This window comes from Agrilus planipennis, unplaced genomic scaffold (genome assembly GCF_000699045.2).
Source record: "Agrilus planipennis isolate EAB-ADULT unplaced genomic scaffold, Apla_2.0 scaffold16, whole genome shotgun sequence".
Lineage (NCBI taxonomy): Eukaryota > Metazoa > Arthropoda > Insecta > Coleoptera > Buprestidae > Agrilus > Agrilus planipennis.
The window spans coordinates 2239287-2259798 of record NW_020438946.1 but is presented as its reverse complement, the minus strand read 5'-3'; the positions used below and the strand labels follow the sequence as shown (position 1 = coordinate 2259798).

The window sequence follows — 20512 nt, the reverse complement described above, 5'->3', positions numbered from 1 at the left end:
TTAGAGGCAGAAACAGGAGTTAGGAGGGGTAGAGGTAGACCTAGATTAGATTACTGTTCGCAAATAGTTAAGGATGTGGGCTGTTCTAGTTTTAGGGAAAAGCGAAGTTTAGCTCAGGATAGGAAAGAGTGGAGGTACGTGTCCAACCAGTCTTAGGATTGATGACCTTATGATGATGATGATGATTATTGGAGATAAGACATTAGTCAAAATATGTAAAAATCTACTAATTCAATTTCAACACTCAAATATAACGGTTCTCGAATATTCCATAACGTTCGCAATCTTCCGTCTCCAATTCATTCTAGAACTTTCTATTCTAAGATAATAATATAGAAACTGGTGTTTAATGGCCGATAGTAGACCGCAAACCCACACACCCACGCACCAAACTGGAGAAATTTTGAACATTATGAGAAGATTACAAACATTGCTTAGGGTACTGGTCAAAATTAATAAAAATTCACTAATTTACTACTAGAACTCAGCTCCACCTCTCAAGTATAATGGTCATCGAACATTCCAGAACGTTCTTGATTCTTCCGGTCCAGTTTACTCTAGATGTAAAACATTCTGCTTGAGGATATTCTCAGATATTCAAGAACACTCCAGCGAAGTCAATGCTATAAATATTCAAGAACATTCTACTAGATTCTCACTTATTCTAGAATAGTGTTCGGTGGTCTGTGCCCAAACACACATACTAATTCGAACATTATAGGAAATTTGGACGACATATAAACATGCATTAGGTCGACTAGTTTTAACCACTATATCTTCCTTACCACCATAGCAATTTTTCAGGAACTATTTTTGGAATTCTTTAAACGTATGGGATTAAAACAGATAGATATGGACACGTTGGCCACCTTCATCTCCCACACACTTCTGTCCATCGCAACCAAAATGGCTTTATGCATGAACTACCCTAAAGACCTATCGAACGCGCTACACATCTTTGAGTGCACGTGTTTAACTTAAGCGGATACATACATTTTTAGCTCTTTCTTTATTTATGCATATAATATATTGATTGTATAAAGTCATTTAAGGCGGAAATATAAAAACAGGACAGACGAAGAATAACAAAAAGATATAAGGCTATAAAGTGGGAAATAATTAGGAAGTGTAGAGCAGCTAAGGATAGGATGTGTAAAGAGGTAGAAGAAAAATTCGAAGTAGTGAAATTAAAAGGAATTTTAGAAATGTAGGGTATGGTAGTAATAATATAAGAAACGAGGCAGGGGTCATTTTGATAGAAAATGAGGAAAAGGCAGATAGATGGAAAATATATTTAGAGAACCTATACACAGGCCTTGAGTTATGAGATATATTAGAGAAGGAAGATAGTGTGGAGATAGATGAACTAGGTTATCCCATAATGAGAGAAGAATTCGATGTAGCATTAAAAAATGTGTATGTTTGGAGAGCGACGCTGTACGGGTGTGAAACATGGACGGTGGACGCTGCAGAAAAGAAAAGGTTGGAAGCGTTCGAAATGTGATGTTACAGGCGAATGATGAGGATACCGTGGATAGAGAAGGTTAGAAATGTAGAGATGTTAGAAAGAATAGGAGAACAGAGGACTCTATGGAAGTCAATTAGAAATAGGCGAGATAAGTTAGTACCTAGGACACCTACTCAGGCATGAAGGTCTAGTGAGAGACATACTAGAGGCAGAAGCGGGAGTTAGGAGGGGTAGAGGTAGGCCTAGATTAAATTACTGTTCACAAATAATTAAGGATGTGGGTTGTCCTAGTTTTAGGGAAATGCGAAGATTAGCTCAGGATAGGAAAAAGTGGAGATGCGTGTCCAACCAGTCTTAGGACTGATGACCTTATGATGATATTTACGCCACCTAACGATTCCAAACCTTTCAAAATTTTCAATTTAATTTCATAAAAAAATGATCCCCTGACGTTAAATACAGACGCCCTTAAGTAGTAATTGACTTAATCCCCCCGTCAAGGCTACCACTGATATGGCATTATCCCTCTGTTCTCTAACTTATTTGGGATTCATAAGTGAAGGAAAATTTTTAACAACAATTTTTTTAAATAGACGATCAAAATTTAAAACTCTTTATTAGTTAATACACAGATATCTGTTTTTTATATGACCAGCAAGGTTTACTTTAATCACTATTTTTACCTACTTTTGCCGTTTCGGTTATCGATAAACAAACAATTGTATGAAAGTGTTTACCTGATTTACTCCATTTCATTTCATTTACTTTCATATCTTCGTTCCAAATATGGAGAAATGATTTTAATGGTAAGTATACGGTAAAATGTGTGCCACCTGGTTTAAAAGGTATGTGCCACCGTTCTTTTAATTCATCGGCATGCAAAAGCCGTGATATCGTTAGTAGCGTCAGTATTGTGGTTTACTTAAGTAAAATGTGTAAGGTGCGATGTGTTTTGGTCATTGCGGTCCTACTACTTAACAATGTTTGCATAAGTCGCGTGGTTCTGCCTCATGTACCAGACATCATGCATCCACCTATCCCCGAAGATGGTTCGTACCAATCATATTTTTTAACAAATCCTAACTAAAATTATAAATTCAAATATGAGTTGGTTTGCTGCGTTTTCACGCCTAAATTACTCAACCTATCACCATGAAATTTCGTACACTCATTATCAGGGGTTCAGAAAAGGACATAAGGTACCTTTTATCCAGAAAAAACATACTATTCCAGAAAGATAAAAAAACATTAGTTTTATGTGGTCGTCGATTATCTTTGTATACACATTGTCAGGGGTGCAGAAAAGGACATAGAGTAATACTGTTCCTAAAATGTTGAAAAATTGGTTTTATGTGGTCGTCGATGACACGTATTTCTGACATCAACGTGAGCGAAGCCGCGGGTAAAACCTATAGTTGATAATAATCATCATCATAAGGTCGTCAGTCTTAAGGCTGGTTGGACACGTACCTCCACTCGTTCCTATCCTGATCTAATCTTCGCATTTCCCCAAAACTAGAACAACCCACATCCTTAACTATTTGCGAACAGTAATCTAATCTAGGTCTACCTCTATTCCTCTTAACTCTTGTTTTTGCCTCTATTATGTCTCTGACTAGGCCTTCATGCCTGAGAAGGTATCCTACCAATGTATCTCGTCTATTTCTTATTGACTTCCATAGAGTCCTCTGTTCTCATATTCTTTCTAATATCTTTCATTTCTAACCTTCTCTATCCACGATCCATCATTTGCCTGAAACACCATATTTCGAAAGCTTCTTACCTTATCTTTTCCGTCGCGCCCACTGTTTATGTTTCGCACCCGTACAGCATCCCGCGCCAAATGTACATCTTTAATAATCTTTTTCGAATTTCTAAATTAACCGTTCGTGAGCATAGAAGTGACTTCTTTTTATTGAAGGCTACTCGACCTTGCTTTATATCCCTAGTACTCCCTCTGTCCTGACTTATCTGACTTCCTAGATGCTTAAAATCAACCACTTCTTCTAATTTTTCGTGTCCTATCTTTATATTCGCTCTTTCCCTACTTTTCCTTCCCTTGCATATCAATATTTTAGTCTTACTTTTATTTATTTTCATACAATACTGTTTTGTCAATACCGATTCCATTTTATTTAAAGCTGTCTATAACTCCTCCTTACTGGATGCTAATACTGCTATATTATCTGCAATCAAAGCATACTAGTCTTTTGCCCCTGGATATAGTTGATAATATAAGAAAAAATTTGTTTCGTTGATATCCATTGCTCGGAAAACATGTAGGTACTTATTATTTACTTTTGTTTTATTCTACTTTGGCTTAAGAGAGAGATTAAGGTGTTTGGGAAAGTTAAATACAGGATCGGATCTACAATTCTCATCTTTAATATCTAAAACTTTCAAAAATCCCTTGGTCGACTACACTTCCAGTAGTTTAAATAATGAAAGCTTTATTCTTTTTGCGTTTATTTGATGAATGATCTAAATGGCTCTAATGAGCAAAATGTTCAATTAAGCTAATATGACACGTTTTAATCGAACATCCCTTTTAAGCTAAATTTCGTATATTGCTTTACAGCAATTTTATATTTTCAAAAATGTAGTATTCCTATTCCATACATTTCCTTTACTGTTTCAATGTTTCCAAGTTTGTCTTGGTTGATAAAAGAGTGATATTAGACTTAAGTCCTAGATAGTGCAATTAGTTTTTATATCATTTTTCAGTTATAACATATACTAAATTGAAAAAAGACTTATTACTAATTCGGTTCACGTCCACATTGTAATTTATTGTTGTTGTATAAATATTTATATAAGCTTACGTTATTATAAACAAGTACTAAATTTATTTTGTAGATACTGTATTCATGTACTCTCAAAAATGATTAAAATCTTGAAATTCAGAACGATGCAAATTTTGGGATTGGTTTTCAAAGCCGTAATCTCTTAATTGAAACGCTTAACATCCCTGACATTTTAATTTCATTAATTTTCTTTTTTGGCTCAATATTAGCCGATATAGACGCTGACTTAATAGACCAACTCCATGACCAGGATCCTGAAGTACGTCCCGGTTTATTCCAAGGAGACATGGCAATGGAAAACGACATTTACAAATACTGGAGAATTGGACTCCGCAAGGACATATTTCCCGAAAAGCTCTGGCTTAACAAAACCGTTCCTTACGTCATAAGTCCTTTGTATGGTAAAACACATTCAGCTTAGAACTTTCCTAATTTTCTTATTAAAAATTATTTTAGATGTGACTGATTATGTGACGATTTATCGAGCGATCCGAACGATAAATTTTATGACCTGCGTGAAATTTATTCCATGGAATGGAAAAGTTAGCGATTATCTCCTCATTTGGCCCATCAAGTACCCTGCAGGATGCTGGTCTTTCGTAGGACGTAAAGGCGGTTCACAAATTCTCAGTTTGCAACCACCTACCGATAGAAGCACAAATTGTTTAGGCAACGAGGGTAGAGCGATACATGAGCTAATGCATGCCTTAGGAATATTCCACGAACATTCCAGGTGGGACAGGGACCGATATGTTAAAATACATCCAGAGAATATTGTGCCTAGTGAGTATGCTATTGCAGTATGAGTAAAAAGTAAATGTACTTTAAATTTCCAAGTAATTATTTTCACCTTTTAGGGTACAAGTCTAATTTCCAGAAACAGAGTCCCGAAAATACCTCTTTCAGTTTCGAGTATGACTTCGATTCCATTATGCATTATGGCAAAAATTATTTCAGCATAGGCAGTGGAAAGCCGACAATTACTCCGAAAGTATCTGGAGTGAAAAAATTGGGTCAAAGAAAGGGAATGTCTGTTTTAGACTGTCTGAAACTGAACGATCTCTACGGCTGTTTAGATAATCCAAAGACAAGGAGAAAGTATTTTAGTATTTGCAAATTTTTAGGAATATCGTCTTAAAATAATAAAAGTCTCATCTCTGGCTGTTTATTTAATAGGAAAAGTAACTTATTTAAACACCAATTTATTGTTGTATTTGTTAGTGACAAATCGCATGTCATTAAATATAATTTATTGTTTTATAGAAATATTATATTACCTAATTCTTCCATTAAACTTTAGATCTACTAACAATTCCTTTAAAGATTTTATTATTGTTTCAGTTCAGATCCATTTTAATTACGTTTTATAATTGCTTAGTTTATTCAAGTAAAAATAATTCGAGGAGAAAAATTAATGGCTCGATTTTCGGGGATTTCCCAGACTATCTCGTTAAATACACTTTTCGAAATGATACCCCGCATGAAAGACAAAATTAAAAAGTTTGTTTCAAATATTCAACTTTACCTCTGTAATTTTTGTAGGTAGATATAAACATATTAAAACTTTAAGTAGTGTAAAATATACTGGTTAATAATTTTGCCAAATTTTGATTTCTGATAGACTAATGCGTAATCTTATGAATTAAGGGGTTCCGTTTACCTAAATCATTTATTAAGAAGCATTTCATCAACTTTATCTCAAATTCGTTAATCTTCTTATTTTTATTTCAACGCTTATTTTTAGTGTATCACAATAGAAAAACTGAACAGTAATTGTATTAATGTCCTGTCGATGATTCTCCCTCCATAAGTCCGTCCTTCTATCTACCTGTTATAAGTTGCCATATCCAAATAATGTGAAATAGTGACTCAAAATTGGTCATGGTTGGAACCTAATGAATAAATAGTTCCAATAATTACGGCCGAGCGGATTGTCTGAGTAAATGTTTGTCTGGATCTTGCTCCAAGTTTTTCAGTGATTTCATTAAATCGTGTAAGCAAGTGTTGGGGGTGGTACTATTTCACAGATAATCTATCTGTTCGCTTCTCTCTTCATTCGCTATGTGGCTAAAAAACATTAAGGAGAGCTTTCCGCCTTATCCATCACTTCACACCAAAGTGTAAGTTAGTAGAACAGTCCACCCATAAGCATCAACTGATGGGAGTGAAACACAAATATGCGAATATTCTACAAAAAAAACATTCACTTCTCTTCTGTATTCATTTCTTCCGTTTCATCTGCCTCTACTTACCCACCACCGCCACCTATCCATTCCCACACCATTCCTAAAGGCGAATAAAGAAGACTTTTGATCATAGCCATCACTTTACATCACAGCTGCATCAACGGCGGTGTAAGGAGTGAAACACCAGAATAATAATAATCCATAGAAAATGTTTCACTTTTCTCCTGTCTTCATTTCATCCGTTCCATTTGTTTCTCTTTAACCACCACCGCCTACCCATTCCCACACCATTCCTAAAGTCGAGTAAAGAAGACTCTTGACCTTAGCCATCATTTTATACCACAGTATACGTCAGTGGGACGTATTTATCTTCACTTTGTCCGTTTTATCTGTCTCTTCCCAACTACCGCCATCCACCACAATTCCCACTATTTTTAAAGGAGACTGAAGGAGGCTTTTGGCTTTAGCCATTACTTTGCACTACAGTGAAATAGCCCTCCCAGTTGCATTAGTTGGTGGGTGTGTAACATGAAAATGGTAAAAAAATCTTTCAGGTCTCTCCTGTCTTTGTTTCGTCCGTATCATCTTCCTCTCCATAAATACCACCTTCCACCCGTTCACATACTAAAGGATACTACAGAGGGCTTAACCATTCCCATACTGTAGATCAGTGGAATAGCCAACCTCCTATTATCAATTGATGGGAGTAAAACACAATTTTGTTTTATGAGTTAATTATGGATAATACTAATAATAATAAAGGATTGAAATCTAACTAAGGTAGAAAATGACATAATTTTTGAATAGAAATTGAAAATTATGAAAATTGTTTGCCCTATTACATTTATTCTTAAAGTATTAAACGGAAAAATTGGAAATAATAATAATTAACAAATATGAACATGGTTTAATAAGTTTAATGTTTCAAAGAAATTACTCCTATTACAAACTCTGAGAAATGAAAGAGCATCAATAATCATTTAGTTATTTTTACATATACCAATCTACATAGATATACAGTAGGTGCTTATTATAAGTATTTCAGTATCAAGATATATTGGAAGAGCTTGACACGCAGTTGATTTTTTAATTTATTGTATTCCGAAAGAATTACAAATGCTCTGGTATCGCTTCTTTTCGTTGGGTTCTTGGAGACATCCATACATATGGTTTAACTTTAAACAATCCAAAATCGACATTCCTTTCCTTTGTCCCAGTTTTATACTTCCTGCTTTTTTTGCAGTTATTGTCGGTTTTTTTTCATCTATGCTGAAGTAGTTCCCACCATAATGCATAATCGAGTTTATATCGTATTGGAATTTGGAGGTAGCAAAACTATGTACCGTCTTTCTGAAATTTTTCTCGGCACCTATAAAACAAAATCTATATCAGTACCTGTGATTAGCTGACAATGTCAATTAAACTGATTTTTTTATTATGCGATACCTTTGACAATTAATGATATTAAATCTTCAATAAATGAGAATAGTAATTGAACGTTCGGAGAACATTTAAATGGTAGAATAGATATATAAATTGAAACACTTGATTAGATTCTAAATATTAGTTTTTATTATCAGAATAATTTCTAATATATGAATGAAACTAACAAAGTATCTTTGTGTATCTATTTAACTATTTCATTATGAAGAAAAATACAGAAAATTAAATAATATTTGTAGAAACAGTAATGACACCAGAGCAAACTACAGAGGTCGATGAAGTGATTTAAAGAGAAATATGTAGAAAAACCAAAATTAATATACTTCCACCCTCTCAGTTTCTTTGCTGGTTTTTCCAGAATTTTGATTTTCACTTTCTCAAAATTTCTTCAACCATTTTCATACCTTGCTTTGGTCATTGTTTGTTTCTATAAACATCATTTAATCTTTAATCTCCTGTTTATTTTAGCAATTTTACCACAATCCTTGAAGTTTAAATCTCTGATCTCACTAGTTAGCTTCAAATATACTTCTACATAAAGATTCTTATTGGGTTGTTCGGAAAGTCATTTCGTTTTTTCCCGACAGAGGATTTAATTGTATTCTTTTGCACCCAACTTCACATTTAAGCCGTATAATTTAATTTTTATATGCTTTGAGAGCTCATATAGCAAGGCTTGTGTGTGAAAAATTCCAATTAATTCTACGCAGTAGTTTTTGGTTGGTACCCTTTTAAATATGGAGAGCGATAAGCAGCATTTTCGACATATCTTACTGTTTTACTACAGAAAGGGTAAAAATGCTGTTCAAGCCAGAAAGAAATTGACTGATGTGTATGGAGAAGGTGTGTTGACAGTACGCCAGTGCCAGAACTGGTTCGCTAAATTTCGATCCGGCAATTTTGATGTCGAAAATGCACCACGTTCGGGAAGGCCGGTTGAAGCTGATAAAGACGCGATAAAGGCATTAGTTGATGTGAACCGGCGAATAACAACACGTGAGATCGGATTGAGGTTAAATTTATCAAATTCAACAGTTTATGACCACTTGAAAGGCCTGGGAATATCCTTGAAGCTCGATGTATGGGTTCCCCATGTTCTCACAGAGAGAAATCTGTGTCGCCGCATTGACGTCTGCGATTCGCTTCTCAAACGTCACGAAAATGATCCGTTTTTGAAGCGCATCATCACTGGGGACGAAAAATGGGTTTCAACAACGTCAAACGCAAGAGGTCATGGAGCAAAAAAGATGAACCGGCTCAAACCATTTCCAAAGCCGATATTCACCAAAAAAGGTGATGCTGTCTGTTTGGTGGGATTTTAAAGGAATTGTTTTTCTTGAGCTTTTTATCGGATAACTGTCATCAGCTGGACAAACTGAATGATGCACTTCAACAGGAAAGGTCAGAACTAATCAACAGGAAAGGTGTAGTGTTTCACCAAGACAACGCGAGACCTCACACAAGTTTGGTCACTCGCCAAAAGCTTTTACAGCTTGAATGGGATACAATGCTACACCCACCATATTGTCCAGACCTGGCACCATCGGATTATTATTTGTTCCGGTCACTCCAAAATTTTTTAGACGGTAAAACCTTCACCTCAAATGAGGAGGTCAAAAACCTCCTCGATCAGTTTTTTGCCAGCAAAGACCAAAAATTTTATGAGCGTGGAATTATACTACTACCAGAAAGATGGCAAAAGGTGTTGGACCAGAACGGTCAATATATAATTTAATAAAGTATTTGTTTATTATACGAAAACTGTCTTTCATTTCCACAAAAAAAAACGAAATGACTTTCCGAACAACCCTATATTATTAAGTAGGTCAATTATAATGTAAGAAGAAATCGTCATTGTTACCTGGCATGATATTTTCAAAGTGTATAGTTATATACTCGTCTCTGTCCAATCTGGACTGCTCATGAAGTACTCCTAATGAATGCATTATTTCGTGAATTATTGTACCAGTTCTTCTGAAACAATTGCCGCCCATTGAATTACGCTTTTGTAAATAAATGTTTTGTTTTCCTCCTCTTCGGCCAACATAAGAGCTGCATCCGGAATGTTTCTTGCTATTTTTGAAATAAAGATAGTCGACTTCATTTTTCATCCTCGGAATAAGTTCAATGCAAGTCATACGGTTAATGACATTAATTGCTTTCCGAATGTACTTTTTTTCTCTATTGTCTGAAAATGTTTATATTTAAAGAAATTGCCTAAGAAAAGGTATGTCCTTAACAATAATTTATTGTAATGTATGCAATGGGTAAAGTACAATTCGGGTATTTAGAGTACATAGTGAGCGAACGCGCATTTCGATCTCAGGGATATTATAGGAATGCCAAACGAGAAATAGTCAAAAATTTATTTAAGGGAAGAAATGAGGGATATTCTAAATAAAAAACCATCGAAATGAGGTGGAAAGGTAAGGGAGGTGGTTGAGAATTTGGAAGTTACTGAATTCTGTCGAATCTTTTGGGATTAAAGGGAATATGAAGAGATTCATTTAAGGACAGTTTAGACAGATGGTGGGCAAACAAGGAATGGGGAACAACCTTGGGTTCATCGTATAACACATTGTATAGGAAATTTAGTGTTAAGGCAAAAGATTGTAATCGTGTAGATTGTAAAAACCTGATGGTATACAATGAAAATAAACTAACTATATTTTTTGCTGATAAGGTAAGGTACGGTTTTGTTGGTCCAAAGCTTTTGCTGGATGATTACTCCCAATCTTCTTTTTGTATCAATTCCTTCATCCCATTCTAAATCACCTTCGAATAATGCAGGACTTACTTCGGGAGGTTGATACTGAAGAGGATTTTCTTAAAAGTAAAAATAACGATCTTACAGTAAATATTAAAAATTGGAATTTGAACTTGAAAGAAAGTGAAAACAAGTCAGAATCCGTTTTAATGACCATGGCCGTAAATAGGTAAGGGCAATGGGGGCACCGCCCCCTCCCTGGCAAGCTCATTGCCTCCCCTGAAAAAGTCTTTAACGAGTCACGATTTCAACACGAAGTTTAAAAACATAGAAACCAAACGTACTAAAACTACATAAATTTACAGCTATTAAAAATCTACCCCTCTCCCTAGGAAAATACTTTCGCTACACCCATGTTAATGATACAAATAAAATACAATTCTTAATTTATTTTTTATTGTATGATAACTTCATCTGCGTGCGGTATTTGTTTTTACACACAACTATTAGTCCGTCCCGTAAGTTTGACGAGTTCAATATAAATAGTTGATTCCCTCAGCGAAATCCTTAATGGAGAACTACTAGATACAGTTTGAAGAACGTATTCTGTTAATCAGGAAAATGTGTAAGGACAATTATATCACTATCTAATGGCGACTTAATTATATTAATATACCTTCAGTTGTAACGAAAACAATTATTTGTAAAACGATGTATGCATGTACAAAATACATTATCAGAACACACACAATACAATAATTTGTACTAACCGTAAGAAAGTATTACATAGATTTTGCATTCATTGACATAACTAACAACAAAAATATAAAAATATTATATTTTGTACCTTGACTTGTGAATATTGAAGGTTATGGATACGTATCTCATTTAAATATTTTGCTAGTAGAAGTAGTTTAATTTTCCATTGTTAAAACCAGCAATTAAACGTTTCCTCATAATTTGGTATTGTATGGACATGTTTAACAGTTCCAACTAAGTTACATATAGTACAAATTGTACTAAGTCTATTAACAAAAAATTTTAATGCAAAAGGTACCACAATATTAACGATCCTTACAAACTTTTGCTTGTGTGAGACCTGGATCCAGGATTTTAGGAAGGAGAGAGTTCACAAAAATTTCTACCATTTTTCTCGGATCAGAATAACCATTAATCAAAATCGTTTATTTTCGTGACCATTTATTGTATTAATTTTAAAATAATAACGTTAATAAGTAAGACGTGCTACTACAAGAATTAAGAATCATCATCATGGTGGTCAGTCCTAAGACTGGTTGAACACGCACCTCCACTCTTTCCTATCGTGAGCTAATCTTCGCATTTCCCTAAAACTTGAACATCCCACATCCTTAACTATCTGTTTCTGTTTCTGCTTCCTATATATCCCTGACTGGTCCTTCATGTCTGAGAAGTTGTTCTACCAGCCTATCTCTCCTATTTCTCATTGATTTCCTTAGAGTTCTCAGTTCTCTTATTCGTTCTAATACCACTTCATTTCTAACCTTCTCATTTCGAACGCTTCTAACCTTTTCTTTTCCGTCACGCCCGATGTCTATGTTTCGCACCCGTACAGCACCCCTCGCCAAACGTACATCTTTAATAATCTTTTTCAAATTTCTAAATTAACCGTTCGCGAACATACAAGGGACTTCTTTTTATTGAAGACGACTCGACCCTGCNATATATATCTACTGCTCCTTCTATTCTGAATTATCTGACTTTCTAGATACAGAAAATCAACCACTTCTTCTCCTATTCGCTTTTTCCGTACTTTTTCTTCCTTTACATACCAATATTTTTGTTTTACTTTTATTTATTTTCAAACAGTACTGTTTAATCTATAATTTTAATTAAACATCTGTAAATGTCGAATTTTGGTTTCCCTGGTCCCACAGGAGGAGGTAGTCAGAAGTAAGTAATAAGAATCAGCGGAACAGCTTAGCAGTAGCGTGCGAAAAGGACAAATTAATAATTCATTTTTTAAAAGTTAGCATCATCATAAGATTTTGAGCCCAAAGACTTGTTGAGCGTGAACCAATCATCAAATTTCTCGAAAACTAAAGAAATCCCTCTTTGCGAACAATAATCATTCTAAATCTACCTCAGCCCCTTTTAACTCCTGTTGTTGCGTGTAATGTCTGTAACTAATTTCGTCGCTGAGAATGTGTCCTATCCGACCTATCTCACCTTTTTCTTATTTACTTCCATAGTGCGCTCTGTGTTCTCTAACTTTTTCTAATAGTTCCTCTTTTTAACATCTTCCGATAACACCACTTTTTGATAGCTTCTAAATTCTTTTTCAATTATTACCACATATATGTAGCTTATAGCTATAGATGAAATGGCAGCGGTATTGACGCTAAAGTAAGTCAAGAAAATTCATAAAAACGAAACAAAAATAATAGCATCTAAAGAATTTAAATGTAAAGTTAAAGCTAACATAAAAATAGTAGGAGACGAAAAAAAAAACAGATTTTCAATATTTAGAGAGTTAGATAACTCAAGACAGAAAAAGCGCGATTTAAAGTAAAAAGAGCAGCGCGGAGTCGGGTNAATGCTTACAATAAAAATCAATATCGTTTGATAATTTCATAAAGAAGAGAAAACCAAAAATAGTACGAGAAAGATTTTCCTTTTAATTTTAATGATAACATTAGGAATAGAAAATATTAAGAGAAAATAAGGGAAAACATTTAGGTATATTTTTTACTAGATTCCTTCATATGAAACCTTGTATATGTGTATCGCTGTTAACTTATTAGAAGAATGACTATCATTATAGTAATTGTAAGTATAGATTCTATATTTATGTTAATAATATCTGCACTCAAACCTTAAATATTATTTACGTAGCCATTGTAATTGAATGAAGTGAAGCAGGCGCTTTCTTTAACAGAAAATCAAATTTACATAACAAAAGGAAAACAATCTTAACAGAACACAGAGACACATTAGGAATAATAGAATGAAAAAACCTATTAAATACGTCGAATTTACAATCGTCGCAAATTTGTAAGACATTAAAAATTACAGAAATCAAAAAGATGAAATGTGTCATTGTCATTTTATATCAGAAATCCATTGTTTTGTTTCTTGACTAATTTACGGATAATCAAAATTTAGTTGTAATATTTTTTTTAAAACCTTTTAAAATCAAACTCAATGAACAATTAAATTGAAATGTGTAATTACCATTTTATATCACTTCGTTTAACTGATTTCAATTTTTATGATAGAAAATCAGTTAATTGTAATTTTAATTTCCAACAAACAACTTGTGGCAATTTTCATAACAAAAATGAATCAAATGGTAACAGCTGTGATACTCGTTATGGTTACCTACTTCTCGGGTTATTGTGTGCCTAAGACAGTGGCTAATTTAAAATCATCAATCCTACCTCCACTTGGCCGTGGTTAGTATAGATGTTATGATTCAAACTAAAATTTTGAAAGTCTGACATACATACATATGCACTTATACAGGGTGTACTAAAAATAAGTGCTTCGGAGAGTGTAAAGTACAAATGCAATTAACAATCTTACGGTGACTTCAGCAGCGGGGTAAGGACAAAAAAATTTTTCAACAAGATCCTGTACGTAAAATTGCAACATAGGTGTCCACCGAAACGCGCAGTTACGTGGATGGAGAATGTAAATAATGCCGATAATAGAGCTTCCTATATATACATAATTAAATTAGTACTACATAACGGAATAAACGGTTACTAGAGGTTGGCTGTTAACATTAAAAAACAAACGCTCTGAATCACATTAAATCTAATCTAAAAAATAAACAATATATTAGCACAAAAATATAAAACAAATACTACACTGAAGACTATGTTCCGTTAGGTTAGAATTATATGTTCAGGATAGAAAGAGACAACACTAACGAAGTGAATATTGTCATGGTTTTGTCTTTCTGTCTGGTTGCAAGCGTGTGGACCTAACAAAAAGATTTTTGGACTTAATATTTAAATATAAAAATTAAACTAGATTAATCAGTTTGCTTTTAAAAATCTGCCTCTGGTCTGCTGATGAGATCTAATAACCAAGCACTTATACTGTTCTTATCATTTTACCGTAAATATTGGCCATGTATGTATGTGTTCTTTTATAGTTACGTACTTAATTGGTTTTTTAAAAAAGTTATAAAAGTTATATAGACTTGAATGTTTAGTTTGTAAATTTTGAAACAACAATAGCTTACTAAGTTTCTATGAAGCTCAATCACATAGCTTTTAGTGCCTGCTGCAGTCGAATGTACTTCGGATAATTCTAAAAAGCCTGAAAATATTTTAATGAGACTAGCACCAGAAGAAACCAAGAAACTCCAAGATCAAGACGAGGAAGTAAAACCTGGGTTATTTGAGGGAGACATAGCCATGGACGAAGCGATGTATGACAAATGGAGGGTAGGATTTAGGTGGACTAACTTTCCAGACAAAATTTGGAAAAATGGAATTGTATCTTACTATATAAGTGAATTATACAGTAAGCAGAGATGGGATATACATATTTGAAATTTAAGTTAAACTTAGTTCTATTTACAATTAAAATTCAAAACACAAAATGCACATGTTTATTTTACATTTTACTGTAATCTATTGCTGTTTATGTTTGAATAGTTTTCAAGCCCAGTTTCTACTTTAATAATATCAAATACAAACTGCAATCAAAATGTGAAAAATGACTCTAATCTCGCCAATTAACCAACGATATGTTCTATATTTGAACTTTCTTTATTGTAAAAGCGACGTTTCGACTGTCCATTTCAGTCATTTTCAAACTACCTACAAAATTTAAAAATACAACAATAAGTTTCTATTTTTCAATCACAAAAGTAATAAAACAAAAAATTATACCTCGAATTTCTATCATTGCTTACATCTAAGGTCGACTAGTATCACAATTGGTCTTAACAAGGGTTTTCGTATTATCAGACTTTGTCATATTTGATAAATTGTAATAGTCGAGTCATTCCATTGTAATGTTTTCATATGGATGAGAAAGTCCTGTTTGGATAGTAGTATTTGACTTGACTTCGATAAAAACACCTATTATTTCTGACAACAAACCACTAACAAATAGTTCTCATCGAATAGAACTTGTTACCTAAATAAATGTAATTTTAATTTCAATCATTTTAGACGAAGCATCTACACAATTAATTCATGGAGCAATTGAGAAAATTAATTATATGACTTGTGTAAAATTAATTCCGTGGGATAGACAGACTGTCGATTATATTCATATTCAACCCGTCAAGGACCCTTCGGGTTGCTGGTCCCATGTGGGCCGACGGGGTGGTGAGCAGGTTGTTAGTTTACAAGCCCCAACGGATTATAGCCCTGGATGTCTAGCTAGTGAAGGAACTCCTATTCATGAAATAATGCACGCTTTGGGAACTTTCCATGAACAATCACGATGGGACAGGGATAAGTATATTGACTTACATAGAGACAACATAAAACCAAGTAATTATTCAATATATATATATATATATAAATACGAGAATGAATACTTTTGTTACTGTCTAAACTCGAAATGTAGTATTTCATACAATTATTATGGGGTTGGCGTTAGTATAACCACTGGCCGAAGGTACAAAGTGGGTTTATTCAGTGACACGTAGTAATATATACTTCATTTTCTTTCTCTAGCGATGTTCCCCTTCCAATGTCTTGGATGCGCGCTGGCAAAATCGTAGGTAGGGAGAAAAAAGCTCATTATACTCTAGACGTCTAGACTCTTGTTCATTGAACATACTTTTTCATACAATGCCTGCCAAAATTTTTGTTCAATCATCGATAGTAGTGTCGAAAACAAGCGTTAAAGCCTTTAATATGTCTTCAAATATAAATAAACATCTCGTTGATATTTTCAGTAGTAAATGGTATCAATAACAGCACATTTGAGCAATGCAATTGTAGTGGATAAAATGGTCAATTTTTCCGTGCAGTACTGTATAGATTTTACGCTCCTCGCCGGTTAAGAGTTTGGCCGAGAGTTGTTTCCTTTCTTTTCTGGCCTAGTGCCGTTCTTTTCTACTTTGCGCCGGTCAAACTGAAGGTCACATCGCTACAGAAACCAAACGAAGTATACTAGATATGCTAAATATATTGATAACCAGCTCGTGCAGGTAGATTTACGTTAATATGAGATGAAATTTGGAAAACAACGTGTCTGATATATAACAAAACGTTTTCAAAATGAAAATCATCACAAAGTTTTATGACCTCTAAAAGCCATTTTGGGTTTTGGTACATAAATTTCTTTAGCCAAAACTGACCGTATATTAATATAAATATATCTTCAAAGATTGATTAAAAAGTATTAGTGGGACCGGAGTCATTTGGATGGCCAATAGACGAAATAGGTTGGTAGGACACCTTCTCAGGCATGAAGGCCTAGTCAGAGAGATATTAGAGGCAGAAATGGGAGTTAGGAGGAGTAGAAGTAGACCTAGATTAGATTACTGTTCACAAATAGTTAAGGATGTAAGATATTCAGGTTTTAGGCTAATTCGAAGATTAGCTCAGGATAGGAAAGAGTGGAAGTGCGTGTCTAACCAATTTTAGGACTGACGACCTTATGATGATGATGATAATGAAGGTTGAGATCTCAGTTGTAAATTACAATCGTAACACGTCTACCAGAGAAACTTTCAAATACTCCATTTTTCAAATTAAATACCTATTTGACTATGCCGATAGAAAAAGTAAAACAAAAACACGAATATTTTGGTATTATACCTATCACAACAAAGATCTTTGGGGAAAATATCTAATCGTGAAAAATAGCAATTTCGAAAGTCGTTACCATTATTAATCTATTGTTTGTTGAAAAATAAATTGTTTATTTCGAATACAAATCAATATTTCATTAATTTATAGATAGCTTGCAAAATTTCAAAATACAACCGTATCACAAGGCATTCACCAAATATCCATACGACTATAATTCTCTTATGCATTATGGTAACAATTTCTTCGCTGTGGACAGAAGTAAACCAACAATTACACCTAAAAAGGAAGGAGTCTCTGTGGGACAAAGAGAAGGAATGTCAGTTTTGGATTGTATCAAGCTAAACGATCTTTATGGATGTTTCAAAGGCCATAAGGAAAGTTACTACAGACGAATCTGTAGAACGTATGGAGTAAAATAATCTCGAAATAAATAATTGTGTGGTTTTCTTTGTCATTTATCCATTGTTTACTACATTTAATAAACATTTATTCTAACAAGTACAAATAAAAATGCTTTTATTAATAAATCCTTTTTGATATTTCATTATGAACACGCACCTCCACTCATTCCTATCCTGAGCTAATATTCGCTTTTCCCTGAAACTAGAAAAAAAAACTTTTGGGTGTTTCATTCCCACCAGCCAGTAATGCTGGCGGGCGGGCAGTCCCTACGGACTATGCCGGAAGGTAGGGCGGAAGGTCCTCTTCAGCCTGCTTTCAGGAATCGTGGGAATGGGTGGGTGGTGGTTCGGGTGAGAAAGTTGAGACGGACGAAATAAAGACAGAAGAGAATGAAAGATTATCTGTGGAAAATTACTGCCTCAGCATTTGCCTAAGTGATCCAAGGAAACCACAGAAAAACTTGGACCAAGGCAGACGGAGGCAGAATCGAACCGGCGTCCTCCCGAATGCTAAGCAATGGTCTGAACCTCTAGGCCATGCCGCTCGGTCTGAAACTAGAACAACCCACATCCTTAACTATTTGCGAACAGTAATCTAATCTAGCATTTCACAATCAACTAAAAAACCCGCTCAATATTTCCCAAAATATTTCACACAATGATGACCAATATCGTTAATCACCAAGGGGCAGTTCCTTCTGGTACATATAATTCATAAAACGTTATACATGTATGCAAGCAATGCTAGATAGACATTTTACATTTAACTCATCTAAATAATTATTGTACAAATACTCTGTAAATATTTCGAATAAATCAGTCTCATGAATAGATTTATCTTCTTCTTAGTGCTTCGAAAATAAACCATAGTCACGTCCTCATCCAGCTCCAGTCTCGCAAATAGACACGCACGCCACAATATGTATCATCGTCATCAGGTCATCTTAAGACTAGTTGGACACGTACCTCCAGTCTTTCCTATCCTGAGCTAACCTTCGCATTTCCCTAAAATTAGAACAACCCACATCCTTAACTATTTGCGAACAGTACCTAGTCTAATCTGGGTCTACCTCTACTCCTATTAACTCATATTTCTGCCTCTAACACGTCTCTGACTAGACCTTCATGCCTGAGAAGGTGTCCTACTAACCTATCTCGCCTATTTCTTATTGACTTCCATACAGTCCTCTATTCTCCTATTCTTTCTAATACCTCTTCATTTCTAACCTTCTCTATCCACGGTATCATCATGATTCACCTGTACACCACATTTAGAACGCTTCTAACCATTTTTTTTTCCGCCGAACCCACTTTCCATGTTTCGCATCCGTACAGCGCCGTGCTCCAAACATACACCTTTAACAATCTTTTTCAAATTTCTAAATTAACCGTTCGCAAGCATAGAAGTGACTTTTTTTATTGAAGGCGACTCGATCCTGCGCTGCCCTCTGGTTTGCATCCCTACTATTCCTGCGGTCCTGACTTATTTGACTTGCTGGATACTTACTATAAAATGAGCCACTTCTTCCAATCTGTCGTCTCCTATCTTTATATTCGCTCTTTCCTTACTTTTTCTTCCATTGCATACCAGTATTTTTGTTTCAATTTTTTTTTTTTTATAAAGTTGGTGTTATTGTGTATTCCCAGTATAGGTATAATATACTTCCCTACCTGTTGCTTTTTATACAAACTAAGTATTACTCTTAAACCTTTGTAACTCATCCCTACATTTTTAAGTATATTTAACATCTTGTCCCATTCCACATTCTCAAAAACCTTTTCTAAATCTACAAATCCTATGTACACACTCTTTCCTTTTTCTATCGTTTTCTCTATTATTACCCCTAAAGCTAGAAGGGCCTCCCGCGTTCCCCCCTTTCTTCTAAACCCTAATAGTTCTTCCGCCCTTTTTTCCATTGTGAATAATTTATTTCAGGCATGAACCAAATTATTTTTGTCTGTAGGGCATATAAAAATTTTCGAAAAACAAAATCGCAGCAAAGCTTTCACGAAATATCCTTACCACTGCAGATCTGTTATGCATTTTCCAGTTACGGAAAAGTGAATACAAATGTAGCTAGATTTTTATTCCATATTGACTAATTGACATGAAAACGAAACCATCAATTACATCAATACAGAGAGTAAACGAAGAAAAGGACTGACCACCTTGGATTGCCTCAAATCAATGAATGGAAACCAGAATTTACCAAAATTTGTAATGCCTTTACGTAGGTACATTTTTCTCTGTTAAATAACTTTGTTGATATACTTCATTTACTTGATGTGCCCCTTCCAATATCTTGGATGTGCGCTGGCAAAATCATAAGTAGGGAGAAAAAGCTCATTTTACTCTCGACTCTTGTTCATTAAACATACTCTTTCATACAGTACCTGCCAAAAGTTTTCCTCAATCATGAATAGTAGTGCGAGTCGAAAACAAGCGTTAAAGCCTTTAATATGTCTTCAAATATAAATAAACATCTCGTTGATATTTTCAGTAGTAAATGGTATCAATAACAGCACATTTGAGCAATGCAATTGTAGTGGATAAAATGGTCAATTTTTCCGTGCAGTACTGTACGGATTATACGCTCCTCATCGGTTAAGAGTTTGGCCGAGAGTTGTCTCCTTCCTTTTCTGGTCTAGTGCTGTTCTTTTCTACTTTGCACCGGTCAAACTGAAGGTCACATCGCTACAGAAAGTAAACGAAGTATAATATCTAATGGCAAA

The 20512-nt window shown here is 34.5% G+C and overlaps 3 protein-coding genes across 6 annotated transcripts; 2 read left to right on the top strand and 1 right to left on the bottom strand.

Annotated features, from left to right (window-relative positions):
• The first annotated feature begins 2361 nt into the window (after positions 1-2361).
• On the top strand, positions 2362-5410 carry LOC108741752 (high choriolytic enzyme 1-like). Its single transcript, XM_018476658.2, has 4 exons — positions 2362-2517; positions 4482-4673; positions 4729-5055; positions 5130-5410. The coding sequence occupies exons 1-4, from the start codon at positions 2400-2402 to the stop codon at positions 5408-5410; spliced, it is 918 nt and encodes a 305-aa protein (XP_018332160.1). The 5' UTR covers positions 2362-2399.
• Positions 5411-7413: 2003 nt separating this feature from the next.
• Positions 7414-11406, bottom strand: LOC108741751 (zinc metalloproteinase nas-4-like). The gene is made up of 4 exons (XM_018476657.1): positions 11285-11406; positions 10566-10727; positions 9763-10089; positions 7414-7827 (listed from the first exon to the last, which is right to left on the bottom strand). Exons 1-4 carry the CDS (start codon positions 11340-11342, stop codon positions 7550-7552), a joined length of 825 nt encoding a protein of 274 aa, XP_018332159.1. The 5' UTR covers positions 11343-11406; the 3' UTR covers positions 7414-7549.
• On the top strand, positions 11139-17861 carry LOC108741750 (zinc metalloproteinase nas-14-like). Of its 4 annotated transcripts, none has more exons than XM_018476654.2 (4): positions 11139-11233; positions 14868-15123; positions 15780-16106; positions 17526-17861. In XM_018476654.2, the coding sequence occupies exons 2-4, from the start codon at positions 14931-14933 to the stop codon at positions 17795-17797; spliced, it is 792 nt and encodes a 263-aa protein (XP_018332156.1). In that variant the 5' UTR covers positions 11139-11233; positions 14868-14930; the 3' UTR covers positions 17798-17861. The 4 variants fall into 4 exon arrangements, with proteins under 4 accessions (XP_018332156.1, XP_018332154.1, XP_018332155.1 ...); XM_018476652.2 differs by lacking the exon at positions 11139-11233 and adding an exon at positions 13897-14042 and having other exon boundaries at positions 14875-15123; positions 17526-17860; XM_018476653.2 differs by lacking the exon at positions 11139-11233 and adding an exon at positions 13956-14042.
• The last annotated feature ends 2651 nt before the right edge of the window (positions 17862-20512 follow it).